The sequence below is a fragment of the Aegilops tauschii genome, chromosome 5 (genome assembly GCF_002575655.3).
Source record: "Aegilops tauschii subsp. strangulata cultivar AL8/78 chromosome 5, Aet v6.0, whole genome shotgun sequence".
In the NCBI taxonomy this organism is placed as follows: Eukaryota; Viridiplantae; Streptophyta; class Magnoliopsida; order Poales; family Poaceae; genus Aegilops; species Aegilops tauschii.
Genome location: NC_053039.3, coordinates 64,247,056 through 64,266,095, shown reverse-complemented (window position 1 = coordinate 64,266,095; position 19,040 = coordinate 64,247,056). Strand labels below are relative to the sequence as shown.

The following is a 19,040-nucleotide window of genomic DNA, read 5'->3' as shown; positions in this document are numbered from 1 at the left end:
TCCGTTTTGATCTTCTTCAAAACTTTATCAAGGTATGTGCTTTGTGAAAGTTCAATTAAGCGTCTTGATCTATCTCTATAGATCTTGATGCCCAATATATAAGCAGCTTCACCGAGGTCTTTCATTGAAAAATTCTTATTCAAGTATCCTTTTATGCTATCCAGAAATTCTGTATTATTTCCAATCAACAATATGTCATCCACATATAATATTAGAAATGCTACAGAGCTCCAACTCACTTTCTTGTAAATACAGGCTTCTCCAAAAGTCTGTATAAAACCATATGCTTTGATCACACTATCAAAGCGTATATTCGAACTCCGAGATGCTTGCACTAGTCCATAAATGGATCGTTGGAGCTTGCACACTTTGTTAGCACCTTTAGGATCGACAAAATGTTCTGATTGCATCATATACAACTCTTCTTTAAGATATCCATTAAGGAATGTAGTTTTGACATCCATTTGCCAAATTTCATAATCATAAAATGCGGCAATTGCTAACATGATTCCGACAGACTTAAGGATCGCTACGGGTGAGAAGGTCTCATCGTAGTCAACTCCTTGAACTTGTCGAAAACCTTTTGCAACAAGTCGAGCTTTGTAGACAGTAACATTACCGTCAGCGTCAGTCTTTTTCTTGAAGATCCATTTATTCTCTATGACTTGCCGATCATTGGGCAAGTCAACCAAAGTCCACACTTTATTTTCATACACGGATCCCATCTCGGATTTCATGGCCTCAAGCCATTTGGCGGAACCTGGGCTCATCATCGCGTAGGTTCATCATGGTCTAGTAACATGACTTTCAGAACAGGATTACCGTACCACTCTGGTGCGGACCGTACTCTGATTGACCTACGAGGTTCGATAGTAACTTGATCTGAAGTTTCATGATCATCATCATTAGCGTGTTGTCGCGTCCGACGTGGCAGGCGTGTCCGGGCGACCCCATATCCGCCCCATATTTGGGCTGGATATGAGGGGTGCTGGTCAGCCCGGCCGTTTGAGGCTCCCGTCTGGGTCAAATTTTCATGACCGGACAGTGACCGGGCGGCCCGCCCAGGCATATGAGGCGGGTTTGAGACGCCCAGCTGTAGATGCTCTTAGATTTACATAAAGAGATCATGGATGAAGAGGTGAGAATGGCGTTTTGGATCTCAGCCTCTATGGAGGCCAAATATTTAAAAAAGATAAAAATTCAAAAAAAATCTGAGAAAATTTGCACAAGTGAAGGATGTGGGTGTATGTGTAAAATTTTAGGGTGAAATACATTGAAATGCGACCTCTATAAAAGACAAATTCATGGTTTGGGAGGGATGAATAGTATCATGTGTTAAAAAGTTCAAGTTTTTTTTACACATCCCTCATTTCAATGTATTTCGTCCTAAAAATTTACACACTTTTGCATTACGCCTTCATCTATATCTGTATTTTTTCCAAAAATAAATAAATTGTAAATATGAATTTCACGAATTTTGAATTTTGCTTTTGAAGGCCTCCATGAAGCTCAGCCTCCAAAAGCAATTTCTAATAAGAGGTACAGCTGGTTAGCAGGTCTTGAATATATGAGACACATGTGACGTTGGATGGAGGGGAGCAAAATTGACTGCACTGGCAAACACATACTCGAAGAATTCACTGCACTGGTAGTGGAATCAGTCAATCAGACATGCTCCCTCCAGTTCATTGGCAAACACATACTCGAAGGTCCAAAATACCCAGAGTTCTTACATATAAATCTTAAAGGTTTCTAACCACAAGAAGTAAATCTAAGGCTCGATGATTTGATCTCAGTTGCAGTTACATAGACAAAAATATATAAATTAATTATACAGATGAACATGGATGTGCAACTCAACAAGGACTGTCTCCACAGGTGTGGATATAATTACTAGCATGCCGAAGGCTCTCGAGGGGGTATTTTGGTACATTATTATTCAACGGTCCACTATAGGATCATGGGATACTTATCAGGCTCTAAAAAGAACTGGCGAAATAAAACTCCCTTGGATGTTCATTAAACTCTCAAGGATGAAGGAGCTGATGCAGCTACGAGGCATTGGCCATCTGGGGAATCAAGGAACTAATGAAATGACCTGCATAGGAATAGCTGTTAACTGGATGAATAAAGACTGGAAACTGAATTTGCATCTCGAGCAGAAAAAGATAAAAGGTTTACCTCTGACAAATGCTTGATGAATTCAAGGAGCTGGCAAGGTGGTCTTGGTATCCGCGTTATTTACATCACCACCGAGAGAAGGGAATGAAGGGATGGATTTCAGGATCAACTTCCTGCCACTCTTGCAAATTGGAGACAACCCAGTACCAATGCGCGGGGGAGATACCCTCTTTTTATTCGGTGACACGACCTTGACAGAAGTTTGAGGAGATAACCCTCCTTTTAGGCTATCTGATGTACCCACCCCAAACATAATTTCTGCATAGTTTTCAAATGGGGAGAGCAGAGTGTCCGTCTTCAGAGGAGCTTGAGAGTTGCATAGTCGAGAAGGATGTCCGAGGACCTTTGTCGTAGACCGTGGCCTCTTAGAGCTTGAAGGTGGACGAGAAGCCAAGGGTCTGAAGAATAGAAAATTGCCTCAAAGTTCAGTATTTTACCTAACAGTAGGTTCACATTTCATGGTAACATATGTACAAAGCCACAAAGGTGTGACTCACAAACCTGACATCCATAGCTGAAGGTGTTGTCAGTACATTCTCAGCAGGAACTGGATTAGCAGCTGGGCAGATAACGAGCTGATTATTATCATCTTCCTTTTTTTCTTCCTTCACACAAGCACTATTTTCCTCATTTCCCTGCTTAGCTTCCTCAATGCTTAACGGTCCGAGTCCTTCAATGGATAAAAGGACCATCAAAAGCTGGTAGATACTGATGGCTAGTAACAAAATTTCAAGACTTAAACCTCCCAACCTTCTACTTAACAGTAATGGCTAGCACCAAAATTTCAGTGAACTATACAAGAAAGATATGTGACAGTCACATAAGTACCAAAACTTTGGTTCCACCAAGATGATTATCCCTTTTCTTTTCTCATTGGCCTATTTGGTGCTATTGCATTTAAAAAGAAGGAAATGACGTCTTACTTTACACAAATTAAGATCACCCATTCACGAGCTTGCCTGTACATTTTCATTTCGAAAATTTGCAGAAGCACACCAATAATGATGCGGTAGTATGGGTGTGATTGTGGTTACTGGTTAGAAGGAAATGATGGCTGGCATAGCCTCTAACAGAAACAGGTTATATTTACAGCAGGCAATGGTCCAAACTAAAACTAAAGCAGCGTAGCCAGGTCTACTAAACTTAATACATGATTCGGAAAAAAAAACTACGCTCATCACATTGTTCCTACAAAACATTGTCAATAGAGCACATTTCAAAGAGAGTAACATGTACTAACAAATCAAAGAACACTTGTTGGGTATGTTTTGCAATTTGGTTTATCTGAAGCAAGTGCTGTCAACCTAAAGGCTAAAGATGAAACTATGCACTGTGATGCATGCAGAAGTTTGCAGATTTATAAGATAAGTGTATATAAAAACAGATAAAAGGAGCTCACCCTCCCTTCTACCAAAAGCATTCTTGCATCCCTCGCATCTGCAACTTATGGAGCATCCCACGCCACCCTTGATGAAGAGTACAGTAAGACAAATTCAGGTAGGCTAACCAGCTAGGTAAAAAATATTAAACCATATAAGAGTATGTACCTGATAGCATTCGCAGTACTTTTTTAGACACGATGACTTCTTACAGTTGCAGCCCCTTTTGTGACGAGCCGAGGCAGGAGTTTTGTTAGAGTACTCCTACAATGTTGGACAAATGGTATGAGTGATGGTGAAGGGAAAGAAAGTTAAATATGAAAGAATGGTTCTTACCCCTAATTCCTGACCAGGCTCAGATGTGCGAATCACTTTAGGAGCAAATGCTAGTGGATTACGAGATTCAATCTGCTCTCGAGTAGATAGAACTATCTCCATGTTGCTAGGCTTATTAAGACAGCCTTGACATGAACAGGGTTCTGAACAGAAGACTCCAGCATGAAAACACTCACAGTAACTGCACGAGAATTAGCCAAGTCATCAATACATCAGATAGAATGCATCATCTAAATTTTTCTGCGTTTTCAGCAACTTTTGGCAACAAAAATTATTAAAAAATCAAACTGATTTGTTAACAAAAGAAGTATAGTTTAACCAGTCAAACCAAATTTATTTCAAATAATAATATCTGCAGTTGTTGATGTGCATATCTAAAAGAAGAAAAAAGAGTCTCACACAGGCATGGACATTTCAAGTACTATTTCTATCTATACTTAAGTATATTTTAGCATTCCCCCTTTATGGCCGTATTCTTGGGAGGCATACTTTGCTACCTCACTAGCTGTGTGGTGCTATGGCAGCGAGTTCGTTATACATATGACCGCAGTAGCTGATAGCTAAACTAACAACCCATACTGGATATCTTCATTTAAATTCCTCTAAATCCTAAGTCAATTGCACTGTACCCTTAGAACGTTTTACACCACTAGTTTAAGTCTTACACAGTGATGAAAGACCAAAATGGTCTTCATTAAAGTGTAGGGATGACTAGAAGACCAGATGTGGTGATACAGTGAGTGTGGCTCTGTATTAGCCAAGTGCACCACAGCTTTCTGTTTTAGGCTTTGCTCATATTGAGTTATGCTGATTATTATGTCATCAGAAAGGATAGAAGCCTTACAACACGACTAATTATCATGTCAGTATACCACCATCAGTTGCTGTGTAGAACAGGTGAAGGACAGTGAGGCTCAGTCTGTGGTTAATGTGCTGTGCTGTGCTTAACTTTAAGCTGTTGTGGATAAGTCTATACTCTGCAGTAGAGCAGATTATAGAGTTGAAAATTATGTTATCCAACAACTGTTATCGTATCCTCGTCTCATATGTTCTAAAGTACAATAATGTATCCATTTGCAACTGGCTTCTTATGAAAAAAGCCGTTAACTAAACACCCAAATATCTAAAAGCAGTTCAACCATATTGCGTCATGCCAAATAGAACCTTAGATGATGCTGGGACTCAAACCACATGGAGCGCTGGAGACTGAGTCTTCACCAATTTTTGCCATAAATGCTACAGTAGTAATTGTGGGTGTTCCAGGCTGAGTCTTCTATTGGTTTGGAAACTAAAACACCCTCCAATATGGTTTTTTTTTCTGTGGGAAACCTTCTGTATAAATTGGCAAAACTCCTCACCATATTTCAATTTTGCAAGATGAAGAGAGAGGCCAGCAAGGTGGATATGGAGAGATTTGGATATTGTACGTATAATGTATTGGTATTTTTTAATAAACTAAACTAACTTTTTTCAGCAATAAGATATTTAAAATTATATGACATCTCAAACAATCTGTAGAGATCCAAAATATAGGTCAGGAGTATTTTCCTTTATCAGTATCGCAAAGGTCAAAATGTGCAACAATTACAGGAAAACAATGTCAGTACAATTTTGACAATAATTCAGTCAAAACAAGCATCACTAATGTGACCAAACTGGTACACAGAAAAACTGAAAAATTGAAGAGCTGGAGGACCCGCAAGTTCTAACTATTCAGCTACCTGCCCAGCAGAAAGAAAAAAAGAACAAACTTATGTGGCCAACTAACAAGGCTATGTTTATCTTTGTGGTACATTATTCTAAATTGGATGATGTAACTACATGAGATTGAAAAACAACTTTGTTCAAGGCATAACAGGAAAATCTTGCTAAAACCTGTAAAGATTACCATAACTAGACTCTGCAGTCCTCTCTACTAACCCCCCCCCCCCCCCCCACTCCCTATGTAAATCCCCTAGACACTGTAACCCCATACTGATTTAATTTAAGGACTGTAGGAAACTCTCCTACAGTCATTTAACGTTCAAAAAAAAACTAGACTCCGCAGCGAATCACAATAAGCACAGAACCTAAAGAAAATGTTGAATATTAACCAGCTCCGAAATGCAGTGATAAATGAGGTAATCATAAGAGGGAGATGACTACAAAAGGAAGCCTAGAGAATCATGTAGATGCTACAGTAATTTATCTACTACAAAACTTGGAGCAGCTGATACAGCATGATAACCCTGCACACCTGCATCTTCGACCTCAAGTGCATAAACAGCACCAGTACATTTAGAGAACCAATATTCAAACGTGTTCATGTTTGGATTAATATTGTGGCATCCCGTAGATTGAAATCAAAGAGAAGGTACAAGAGACCTTACAGTTTCAAGCATTTTGACTTCTTACAGCTACAACGCTTGCATGAAGTCCCATCACCATCATCAAACTTGTGTCTGCATGGTAATATTGCATTTCCATGATTTGTCCAATAAAATGGTGCTGGTGACATATAATGACGGGCATAGACATTGTACCTTTTCTTCTTGGGACTGCCCTGACCAGACTCATCAGCATTTGCAACCACGATTGCCTGAGAGGAATCTTCATTTACAATATTTGGTTCAGATGTTGAAGAACTGACAGCACAGGGGAAGTTGCTGGCTTGATTTATGGAAGATTGAGCAGCTTGGGGGACTATTTTGTCTGTTGATATTGGGGCAAGGGCATTCAGATGCAAGCCAATACCAGGCAATGCACATGGAGGGGTTCTCACAGGCTTATCACCAGAATTAGTTTTGCATCTGGGGGTAGTTGTATTTGCAGAATGGCGATCCGAGGTCTTCTTGGCAGCTTTGTTAACAGCCCCAGCCTTTTCATTAAAAAGGCAACGCCTGCGCATACCACGCATATTCTGTGACAAGGCCTGCCAGAACAGTAAGAGAAGTTATTCTGCTGTGATAACTGATAAGAACATTGACTCTTCAGCCAGATTAGTGACAGGTAGTAAAAGAACCAGCAATATGCAATGTATGCAAGATTAGATTTATTTTAAAAAATAAAGAGTGCAGAGAGCTAAACCTTAATGCTAAGGTTGTTAAGATATCAACAACAAATTGTCAAAGTGGAAGCAGGATCCGAATAAACTTTCGGTTCTGTTACATTTAATTGTCAATCTTGTAAGATGTAACATCCAGTGTAAATAACCATTATCTCATCCAGTTAGAAAACTAAACACCTAACTATTATTCATCTGTAAGCCAATATGAGGACCATGTCCAAAAAAAATCATAGCAGCAAAGAAGATATAAGTATACATACACTTTGGTCGATTGGTATGTGATCACTGGGCTCTTCAACTGCATTACAGATTTGATCATTTGACACTGACTGACTTTGACAAGCACCAGGGAGCAATTGGGGGGTATAATCTGTCGTGGGCCCTTCAACCGTTCCATCCCAGTAAAGATTTGGATCATGTGCAGCATTGTTGATGTAAGAGCCACTTGGCCCATCGGTCAGCAAGGAATTGCCAGAGAACACATTATCAGCGTTTAGTGTCTCATTCACTAACTGTGTATCTGCCTCACATGGTGGGGCTAATCTCAGCATATCCATACTTGATTCGTGTGTAATCAAGTAATCCCCATCATATGCTGTAAATCCATCCTTTTGTTGTTCACATTGTTGGTTTTCATGAACGGTTCTTCCAGGTTGTGATGAGTCGATTTTATCTGGGCCAGTGTGATCAAGGAGGACGCCTTCTAGTTCTATGCTCTCCTGATCTCTAGCAAGATCTTTTTTACTATCAGCATTTTGATTCTTACCACATTCTGAACTGTCACCAACAAACTGGATGGTTTGAGGCAATTTACTTGTAGAGTTTGATCTATTGGCAGAAGAATCCATAGGTCCCTGATTTAGGTGGCAGGTGAAACTGCAATTCTCCGAAACAATGTTTTTGCATTTGATCAACCTAATAGCACTCCCTAATCGAGTTCTAACACTATTAGGAGAGTTTGAATCTTGAGAAAGTTGAACAGAATCATCCCTGGTTAATATGAAAAGACATAGTAAACCTTAAGCCTAAATGGATGAAACTACACACAGGTTACAAAAATAATACAAATTTACCTTATCAGAAGTTTAGATTCCTTTGGTGGATTGACATGGGGTGAGGCAAAGATTGAAGAAACAGGAGCCAAGTCAGACGACTTGAATAGGTGCACATTATGTGATGAGTCTTGAGGTTTAGGAGGTGGTATAGGAGATAGATTATTGATAAAATTGAAGACGGGGGAGTCCTGCAGGTAGGAAAAATCTTATTAGAAAATAAACTACTGGATTATCTTTCGGAGGATTTGAAAGTGCATATATTCATCTACTCACAGGTATTAAAGTGAGCTCAGATGCACGAAAATGTACATGTTATCCAACTTCGTAAGGTTACAAAATCAACAAATGCAGAGGGTAGGCGAATCCTAAATGTACCAATTATGGATCAACCATAGATTACACTAGCAAACAAACAACTGTCCTTGACATACAGATTATAGACTAGTGTAAATATGCAAAATAACCCAATGCTGCCGAAGAAAATTAGCATGGAGCACTGGCACAATCAAATCCAAAATTTGTAGACCACTAGCACATCATTATTTAACAGAATTAGGAAAGGCCTGGTGAACAGAGTTCTCGATCACAATCAAATGAAATGAAGGGTGAAGAATGTGACAGACATCAGGGCTACAAGTTTCTAGCACCAGGCCAACCGTACACTGGTATCATCATTTCTTATTGGCACAACCATGTATGCAACTATGCACGATCAAGTAGTACGTCTAATAAAACTCTGTCCAAGCTGAAGGCAGAAGATCCCTAGTCGGAAGTATGAATAGCCAGCAAGAACTTCAATTTCCCATGGATATGCCACCAACAATGGAACTAAATCAGCAGGCATTGCTGTAAGGCACGGATCTGAACACCAATTTCCATACTAAACCTCTGTTTCTTAACAATGCACGCATAAGAGCATCTAATACTTGAGGAAAATGAAGAGGATAATCAAAGCAAACAATTAAACCCCGGTATCGGCAATCAAATCTGTTCATTTGATAAGAACGGGCAAAATCCCCAGGGAGGACGCCCATAACATCATGGGAGACGGCATGATTGTTCAGAAATGAAGTCAAACCCCAGCCCCTCTACCACCAGGAAAGGCCCCTAAATCTCACCAATCCAGCATACGCAGAGTGCTAACTACATGCCAGAATGAAAACCCTAATCGCACACCAAATGCATCCCCTTGGACCTAACCCACCCAACGAATCCAAGCACCCGGAACCCCCCGGAAACAAGGGGGGAGCCCACCGCGCTACCAAATCCACACATACGCATCCCCGGGTCGGAGGAGCGAACCGGCCGTCGACCCCCAGCACCCAAACCCGATCCCCCACGAATCGCTCCCCCCACCCCTAAATCCCCCAGAAACAAACAGGGCCCGGGCCGAGACGCGGACCTCGAATCCGGCGGCGGCGCCGGCGCGGGGCCTATCGGGCGTGTCCATCGCTTCTTCCTCCTCCTCCTCCGGCTGCGGCGACCCCCCGTGGGATCTCCCGCATCTGCCTCCCCGCCGCCCCCTCTCTCGCTCTCTCTCTCTCCCTACCCTACTCTACCGCCTCCTGCTAGTGACGAGAGGTGATGAGTGGCATGAGCACCACCGCTCCGCTGATGATGATGAATTTTTACTGGGCCTTTGCGTTTGTTTTCTTCGACCTAGCTAGATATACTAGTGCTGTACCGCGGGTGGGTACTAGTGCCACTGGTCCGTCCGCGTGGTCGGGTGGGTTGCGTTTTGAGCGGGGGGCGCCCATGGGCGGGAACCCCATTTTTTCGCACTGACCGGTGGGGCGCCGCTGTCGGTGGGTCAAGATGAATGTGTTTCGGCTGGGAATGGGACGGGAACGGGGAACTGGGAGTGTGGGGCACACGACACTTGGCCAACTGGCAAAACAAGATTATTTACATGCAGCCCCCCCACCCCGTTTATTTACTTATAATATAATAATGTCACTGACATGGTTAATTTTCGCTAAAACCTACCAAATCAGTTATGTTGTCCAAAAATAATTTGCTGGCTTTTGGAAGATACGGCGCCGGCTGGCACCTGTGAATGCGAGGTGGACTCTAGCAAGGACGCACCTCTGAATGTGGGTGGACTCCAGCTGGGATGCACCTGCGAATGCGAAGTGCATTCTAGCTGGAAGATCGAGGGAGGCTTCGATCTAGACCATGATGGCGAGTCGTGAGTGGTTCTAACTTCTAATTTTAAGCCAAATATGCTCTTATTACCTTTACGGTGGCCACTTATCGCTTTTTGTTATGAACCCGTCATGGCCTGCGTACGTGATGACTAGGGTGGATGCTTCAAGAAGGCTTGTAGAGCATTGGAGACCTGAGCCCCCACCCCCACCCGGTCGTTTTGATGATATTTGAAAGGATGAGCGTCAAGATCCTTGTTGTAAGCCTTCCTGGTTTGGGCAGACATGTCCTACTCCTTCTGAGTTGACAAACTTGGTTTTTGCGGCATCATATCTGATTCAGATGGCTCGTGACACTCGATGATGATGAGGCAAACCCTGCAGCTCCATGATCGCTTTCCCGCAACAATGAGACCCCATGAGAACAATGAGAACAACGTGTTCCATCCAAGATGCCTTGGCTCAGTGGTTGGGAATGCGGTTGTTGTGCAGCCTAACGACCCGAGTTCAATTCCTAGAATTGACACGTGATACCCAGGGGGTTTTCCTCATTTATTGATGATCAAGCTTGGTGTGTGGTGGAACTACTCATTAAGAAATATCTTGATACTTATTTAAAAAATTCCGAGGACCATGTTTATCTTGGTACTCATATTAAAATGGTTATATGATGCAGAGGCCGGGAAGTGAAAATCTCTCCCATTTTTAAGGGAAGTGAGTTAAAATGGAAGTGAGTCTAGCTCAACTGGTTGGGAGAGTGGATGTACAAACCCAACACCTAAGTTCAAGTCCTCACGGAGACGAAATTAGGTTCCTATTTATTCTTGAGGACCGGCCTTTTCTGAGGCCGGGGAAGTGAAATTCTCCCCCAATTTTTAAGAAAACAACTCAGTTCATCAATGAACACAGTACAGACGTCGTTTCGTCCCGTCTCTCCTGCGAGAGATAGGGCGAAACCTAACGCGCCGCCACCCCAGCCCCCTCGCTTCTCCACCTTCCCCTCGCTGCCGTCGGGCGAAGCCCGGACGGCGTCGGCGGCGGCGGCGGCGGGGATCTCCTTCCTCCTCACGTGATATGCTACGACGCGGACTCGGCACCTTGGTGGGGAGGGCATGTTCTGGCGCAGGATGTGGTGGCGGGGCTGCGTATGTTCACGTCGGGGCGGGATTGGGGTGGCGGCTCTGCGGCGGCTGCGTGGCGGCGGCCAGGCCCGGCAAGCAGGCGGTGGCGTATGACGAGATGTCCAGCGGCGGTTGTTGGTTCTATATCCGGCGTATCTCGTAGTAGGGGTCCTAAGCTAGGCGTCTTGGAGCGATGGTAACATGGACACGGGGTTTTACCCAGCTTCGGGCTCTCTCGAAGAGATAATACCCTACATGCTGCTTTTGATTGTATTCATATGGGTGTAGTACAGAGTATATGTATCTACCACGAGATTGTACTAATGAATATGAGATATCTATTAACTAGCCTGGCCTCGGTTTATATAAGACACCGGAGGCCTAGGGTTTAGGAGAGTCCTTGTCTTGGGCGCCAAGTCTTGTGGAGTCTTCCTTGTATGCGGCAGGGGCTGTCCGAACTGGCCCATGAGTATGCGGCCATGGGGGTCCTCGGCCCAATCTAACTGATCAGGAGACGACGTGGTGAGTACCCCTTAGTCCAGGACACCGTCAGTAGCCCCCTGAACCGGTCTTCAAGTTGGGGACGCTCCTCGATTCTTCCGAACTGTTCTTCATCTTCGGTCATCGGTCTTGAAAACTAGTTCAACAAATCTTTCCATCTTTGATCTTAAGGATCGCCAAAGTGAATCCAAAGAGTTTACACGTCGGGTATCCGAGGAGCCCCTTTAAGTTTCCGGCCTTTATCAATGCATTGTTATTTTTATGCCACACCTCGGGTTTGAAGTTGTTCCCGGGCGGCAGTGTCCTCTTGCGTCCGAGCTCCAACGCCGGACTGCATTCGAGGTATCTTTTGCAGCCGAGCACCAATGCCGGACCGCTTCCGAGCTCCAACGCCGGAATGTATCCGAGCTCCAACGCCGGAATGTATCCGAGCTCCACCGTCGGACTGTATCCGAAGAGTATTGTTACAGCCGAGCTCCAACGCCGAACTGCATTCGAGGTGTCATAGATCACCTTGGTTCAAAAAAGTTGAAGGAGTTTAGCCGAGCTTAATGCCGGAAATGCCCTCTATGGAGCCAGCCACTGGCGCCCGAGCTTTATGCCGGACTGCTTCCGAGATGACGCACCACCTTGGGCTTGGGCTGATTTGCGGATTTTATTTCCGATTGATCCAATTTAATTACTGACGAGACATGTAGCCGGTAGCCCTCAAGGTATGTGTCGGCCTAAAATTCCGAGATGCACTTTAGAGGAGATAGTGATCGGCGGACGGACCCTTGAGAGAGGGTTTTGAGAAGTCGTCGTAATATACCAGCTTGATGCCGGATAGGTCCATATGGTACCTATTGTTGTCCAAAGGCGCGTTTGCGCATAGTTCGGTCAAGCCGAACACTGAGCACTTTGAATTTTCTGCCTTGAATAGGCAATGCAGTAGCCCCCGAGACACTGGTCGGGTGGCAACACCGGATCAGGGGATCGATGTACTCCTTTAATATTTGTAAATGATAAGCACGAAGCCCAGTAGCCCCCGAGCCTTAATGTGGGCACGGGTGGCCGAATTAAGGATCGATATCCGAAGTAAAATCACAAATTATGTGTAATGATTCTATGTATCCAAGTACTTTACATCATTAATGCTCGGATCCGCATTGTACAAAACTTTGTTGACCGACCATCGGCTTCAACATCTTCGGCCAGTAGCCGAGGAGTGTTTTCCTACTTTATAAAGCCGTTATAAGGGCAAAGATTTATGGAAAACAAGGCAATCCGGCCATACGGTTTTATAAACAAAGGTACACGGAGAGATATGTTATATTACGTTTTAACGTAAGAAACATCTTCCAAAGAAAATAGTCACGCTATCGGTTCCTTCTTTGGGTCGTCATGCTTATCATGATCATGAAACCTTCACCTCCGATCAATGTGGGAGGAAAATATTGAGGATTTAGTTCAGGGAAAGTTCCCGAACTCTATGGTATTAATGAACCAAAATTTTCACTTCCGTTGTTGTCGACCAATGTGATCCTTTAAGATTGCTAGCTTTCGGCTTCACCCAGTCTGAGGTACTTACTCGGATGACCCGGTAGTAACAATCACAGAGGTGCTCCCTTTACCACCTAGCCGAACAATCGGGAACGTAGGGGTAAGCATAGGAGCCAGGCAACCCAGCTTGGCCAAAATCTTAAGTCAAATTGATGCATATTTATGGCTTTATAACGATGATTACGGAAGGCAGCCCTTGTATATTAAATATAAATGCCGATGATATGTTTATTTTGACTCCGTTGCGGCCGTTTATCAGTTGAAAGTGGCCCATCATCGGCTTCTACCCCTTTGTAGATACTACGCAGGGTGTTTCCGCAATAACAAGACAACCCTTAGCCGATGTCTCGGTGCCCGAAGGCGGCTGTGTTAGCGGAAACGAGGCAATCAGATATGCGGGCTTTATAATTTTCACTTAGTCATAGGAGCTTAAAGTTGGGAGGCCAGCTACTAGCCCCTGGTTAATGTTCGGCGACAACCGAGGTCAAGCCGTAAACACGTTGACCAATGTTATCAACGACCCGTCATTTAACACGGGTTGACCTCTATCGATCTTATAGTTCAATACAGTCATCGGATCGCTAACCAGTTTACGCTTATTGTGACAGTCAATTTTCGGCTTTCTCCACTGAGGTGCTTAACCATGCGAGCTGGAAGCACAATCGCAGTGGTTCTCCCTTTGCACACCTAGCCGAACAAAGCGGAATGTAGGAGGCAAGCACAGGAGCCGGGCAACCCAACTATTGACCGAAGACACAATTCGAAACCGATGCATATATAGTAATGTCCGAGAATGTTTTTGCCGAATATCTAAAGGTGTCCGGCGTTGCACTGCGAGACTTATGCTGGAAACACACAAATAGTTTAAAAGTGCCATAGGCTTGGAAAAACCAAAAAACTTCAGTAAAAACTTGACGTCCGAACTAGATCAAGTGTTCGGTGCCAATCCGAAAATTGGTCTTTGGAGAGAAAAAAAATTGTGCTTCTGTCATGCTTTAACATGACACATCCTATCTCAAAACTTCAAGCGGGTCAGCCTACGGCTTCAAGCTCCTGATCCCGAAGGCGGAGTGCTTCTCCGAGGCCGGATTAGCAAACTAAACTCGAGCGGCTGTAGAGAGAAGCTAGGCTATCCGGCTATTGACCATGCACTCGAGTCGAAAAAGGAGCGGTAGAAAAAGACTTTGCAACGACCAAGAAGAAAACACTTATTATAAAACAACTCATATAAATTTAAGAGCCCCCAAGTGACTTGGGTAAAAGAATTTTATGTATAATGATTATATGTACCGAAGTACTTATATCATATTTGTGTTCACCCGAACTTTAAACGCGTCTTAACCGACCGTCGGCTTCTCCCTCTTCGGTCAAGGACCGAAAAGTGTTATGTACTCCACCTATCGAGAATATCAACGGTGTTTCCGATAACCAGGCAATCAGGCCATAAGGCTGTAATAGACAAAGCGCGCTCCGGGAACTTATGCTATATTACTGACGAAGTGTAAGAAGCATCTTCGAAGAAAATAGTACCTCCACCGATACCTTTCTTCGGTTGCTCATTGTCACTATGAGACTTGTGCAATGGATTTTTTGTACTCATGAGTTCCGTTGTGTGCCGACCATGATTGAAAACAATAAGAGCGCTAGCTTTCGGCTTCACCCAGTCCGAGGTCCGAGCTCGAATGACCCGATCGTGATAATCGCAGAGGTGCTCCCTTTACTCCCTAACCGAACAATCGGGAACGTAGGGGTAAACACAGGAGCAAGGCAACCCAGCTTGCGGAACACTTAAGTCAATATGGTGCATTGGCGTAATACACGAACAAGAAACGAAGCCGTACAAGTATAATCATATGCAAAAGGAAAAGCTTCATAAAGGAAGCCACCAAGTAGACGGGGTATTTGAATTTGTGTGCCACAAACAAAGTTTTGACAAGGAAGTTTTTCACATACAACTTTTTGCCAAAAAAGTATAATGCTTTGGTCGAACCGAACAAAATTTAAAATTGAAAATTCTGAGCATACAAGCGACTTAGCTGGTTAATGTGCTTGGTGTCGATGCACGACCCGAGCTTACGGCAGGACAAGGTCCCAGGCCCCAAGCCGGTCCCGAGGTGGCGGGGCGAAGAGCTCGGCACTCTGAAGTGGCGACATAGCACGGCCAATGCAGGCCCGCAGTGTGACGCCGAAGTCCCCGTCGTGGGTTAATGAAGTGATGACGAAGCCCTCGGTCCAGCCGAGGTGACGTGGTACGTCGGTACGCAGAGATGACAGCGCTGCCCGATCCGGATCCTTTATCTGTGCACAGAAAATAGTGCAAGCCGGAGATAATAGGAATAATAATAAATTTTAAAAAATGTTGCATAATTAATAATTTATGCAAAGTGAGTAATAAAGACATATGGCCTATGTGCCGAACACTCGATGAGGTATAGCTCTCTCAACGATGCCGAAGTCCCCGAGGCAACAGAACACGTCGGTATGGCAACACGACCAACAAGGTGATCACGCGAGCCGATTTACGCTGATTGGGACGACGGCGTCGGCTTGCCGAAGAAACCACGTGACGTAGTCGAAGTCTATTACTGAACCACCATGTGACCGTCGTTAATGCGACCACCATTTGATAGACCTGCGTACAGATGAAGGAACAAACCAGAGTAATAATTTCTTGGGAAAAATAAACCCAAACAAGCAAAAATTACTAGGATAAATAGCACCTGGTTTATTTGTTGTAGCAATCCGAAGAAAGGTGAGTCCCAAAATTAGGACTCGATCCGCACACCCATTTCCTGATGGGCGATAAAGCGACGGCATGGCGATGCTGGAAAAGGTTGGCTTGCCGAGACAAAGCCCTCGGTCCAGCTAACGTGACGAAGCTGGTCGGCTGGTGACGCCGAAGTCACCGGAGTATGTTGATGAAGAAATAGACGAGTCCCCGGTCCAGTCGAGGTGACGGAGCAGGTCGGTGAGGAGACATTGCAGCTGCCATGTCAGCCGAGGTGTCGAAGTAGGTCGGCGTGATGGACATCGGCTTGAAGAAGCAACAGTGCGGCCATGCACGCAGGTCGTGACTTGTGATGCGGTCAATGCCGGCTTGATGAAGTGATCATGCGGCGATGCCGGTGTGCCCGCTCCGTGTAATCCGTGGGGCAGCAATGTTGGTGATGATTTATCCTTCGCGATGCCGAACTCTTGTTCAGCTTTCCGAGATGATGATCGAAGAAGTTGAGCTCGGTCAACAAAGCGGCGACGTGTCTAGCGCAGGTCGGCAGCCGTGGAGCAATATTGCCGGACTGGTTTGACACCAGCGTGATGGTGAAGATTACCTCGAAGGAGGCTTAAAATTTTATGGGTACGTGTTTAAAAACAACGCACAATACCCTAGAAAAAAATTCCTTCAAAAGGGTTGTCCAATGTTCCATTCATGAAGAAACATGAACTCGGGCCGGATTCGTATTCGCGCAAAAAACAAATCCAAAAATTTGTCCACTCATCGGAAGGTTCCCGGAGTTTGAACCGTCGGATCGAGCTGAAATTTGGAGGGGTGGTAGATATGGGAATTCCACAGCAGATGAACGGTTGGATCTTCCAAAGGACCTCCGAGCTGGGCTCTGGAGACCACACCCTAAACTCGTCCAGATTCCCGTCTGGATTTGACAGGGCTCCGGTATATCATAGATTGCCAGAGATTCCTCCATCGGAACTCGGCGAAATTTGGCATGGTTGTTGTACACTTAATTTCGCACAATTCCACCGAAGGAATTGTCAAAGCGATGCTCGAGGAGGTGGTGGCAGCGGATACAAGTTTGCTGTTCGGAAAAAACAGCACGGTCGCCCGAGGGCAATGTTGACGTTGAGCCCCCGAGCTCCATGGATGATTCTTCCATGATCATGATAGAGATCGGAGTTGATGTTGACGAAGGCCCTCGTCCGAACATGATGATCGGAGATAGGGCACAGTCCTTGGCTAAGCCAAGGTGACCAGTCGAGCCGGCGACAAAAGATGCCGACATCGACCATAAAGCTCGGCTCCGATGCGTAGATCGCGCCGGAGACGATCCGAATTCCCATCGCCCCGTGGCGACCGCCAGCAGGCTCTCAATGAAAGCACCAATGTCGGTTCTATATCCGACGTATCTCGTAGTAGGGGTCCTAAGCTAGGCGTCTTGGAGCGATGGTAACATGGACACGGGGTTTTACCCAGCTTCGGGCTCTCTCGAAGAGATAATACCCTACATGCTGCTTTTGATTGTATTCATATGGGTGTAGTACAGAGTACATGTATCTACCACGAGATTGTAGTAATGAATATGAGATATCTATTGACTAGCCTGGCCTCAGTTTATATAAGACACCGGAGGCCTAGGGTTTAGGAGAGTCCTTGTCTTGGGCGCCAAGTCTTGTGGAGTCTTCCTTGTATGCGGCAGGGGCTGTCCGAACTGGCCCATGAGTATGCGGCCATGGGGGTCCTCGGCCCAATCTAACTGATCAGAAGACGACGTGGTGAGTACCCCTTAGTCCAGGACACCGTCACTCAGTCCGCTGGAGAAGAAGCTTTTGTTCGGCTCAGCCGGACACGAGTGCTACGGTTAATTAATTATACCTCTAGCATGTTGATAGCATGCCTTCTACTATTTTGGAAGAGTGTCAACTTTAGAAAGTAATGATCCCACTATTTTGGAGGATGTTGAATCTTATAATATTTATGAAATTGGATTTGGAGAGGTCATGACTTTATTTAGTGATGAGTCCACTATCTTGGAAGAGGTTTCAATCGATTATGATGAGAACAAAGTTGCTACTTATGATGATTATTGTGATGAAACTTATGCCATAAAAAGTAGTGACGATTATATTTATACAACTTGTCATGATTATGATTACCCTTTTTCTGAACATTACTCTTTTAATGTGGAAACAATTTATAGTATTCAAGTCTCTTATGATACCCCCACTATTCCGAATGAGAATAAATTTGCTTATGTGGAGAGTAGTAAAATTTCTATGCAAGCAGATCATGAAAAGAATGCTTTAGGTGCTGGTTATATTGTTGAATTCATTCATGATCCTACTGAAAATTATTATGAGGGAGGAATATATGCTTGTAGGAATTGCAATAATATCAAGTTTCCTCTCTATGTGCTTAAAGTTTTAAAGTTATGCCTGTTTTGCCTTCCTATGCTAGTTGATTATTGTTCCCATAAGTTGTTTGCTCACAAAATCCCTATGCATAGGAAGTGGGTTAGACTTAAATGTGCTAGTCATATTCTTCATGACGCTCTCTTTATGTTTCAATTCTTATCTTTTATGTGAGCATCATTGAAATCATCATTCCTAGCTAGGGGCGTTAAACGATAGCGCTTGTTGGGAGGCAACCCAATTTTATTTTAGTTTATTGCTTTTTGGTTATGTTTAGTAATAAATAATCCATATATCTTTGTTTATATGTGGTTTTATGTTTTAATTAGTGTTTGTGCCAAGTAGAACCTTTGGGAAGACTTGGGTGAAGTCTTTATGATCATGCTGTAAAAAACAGAAACTTTAGCGCTCACGAGATTAGCTAAAACTTTTTACTGGAGAGTGCTATTTAGTTTATTATTTTTTCATATGATTACTATACAAATTACTCAGGTCCACCAATTTATTTAAGAATTTTTGGAGTTCCAGAAGTATATGTTTGATACAGATTACTACAAACTGTTCTGTTTTTGACAGATTCTGTTTTTCGTGTG

The 19,040-nt window shown here is 44.0% G+C and overlaps 1 protein-coding gene across 1 annotated transcript; it reads right to left on the bottom strand.

Moving 5' to 3' along the window:
* Positions 1 to 1,636: 1,636 nt before the first annotated feature.
* LOC109774759 (protein tesmin/TSO1-like CXC 2) lies at positions 1,637 to 9,703 on the bottom strand. The gene is made up of 11 exons (XM_020333521.3): positions 9,400 to 9,703; positions 8,016 to 8,185; positions 7,203 to 7,932; positions 6,419 to 6,807; positions 6,266 to 6,337; positions 3,897 to 4,077; positions 3,729 to 3,824; positions 3,581 to 3,647; positions 2,683 to 2,851; positions 2,182 to 2,579; positions 1,637 to 2,098 (listed from the first exon to the last, which is right to left on the bottom strand). Exons 1-10 carry the CDS (start codon positions 9,445 to 9,447, stop codon positions 2,204 to 2,206), a joined length of 2,298 nt encoding a protein of 765 aa, XP_020189110.1. The 5' UTR covers positions 9,448 to 9,703; the 3' UTR covers positions 1,637 to 2,098; positions 2,182 to 2,203.
* Positions 9,704 to 19,040: the final 9,337 nt, after the last annotated feature.

What these genes read in the sequence shown, in the direction of transcription:
- LOC109774759 (XM_020333521.3), bottom strand. Translation starts at nt 9,447, where the DNA reads ATGGACACGCCCGATAGGCCCCGCGCCGGCGCCGCCGCCGGATTCGAG. An exon ending in ACATACCAATCGACCAAAGT is followed by an intron (nt 6,808 to 7,202) that starts GTATGTATACTT and finishes CTGTTCTGGCAG; the next exon opens with GCCTTGTCACAGAATATGCG. An exon ending in AAGTCAAAATGCTTGAAACT is followed by an intron (nt 4,078 to 6,265) that starts GTAAGGTCTCTT and finishes ATTCTCGTGCAG; the next exon opens with TTACTGTGAGTGTTTTCATG.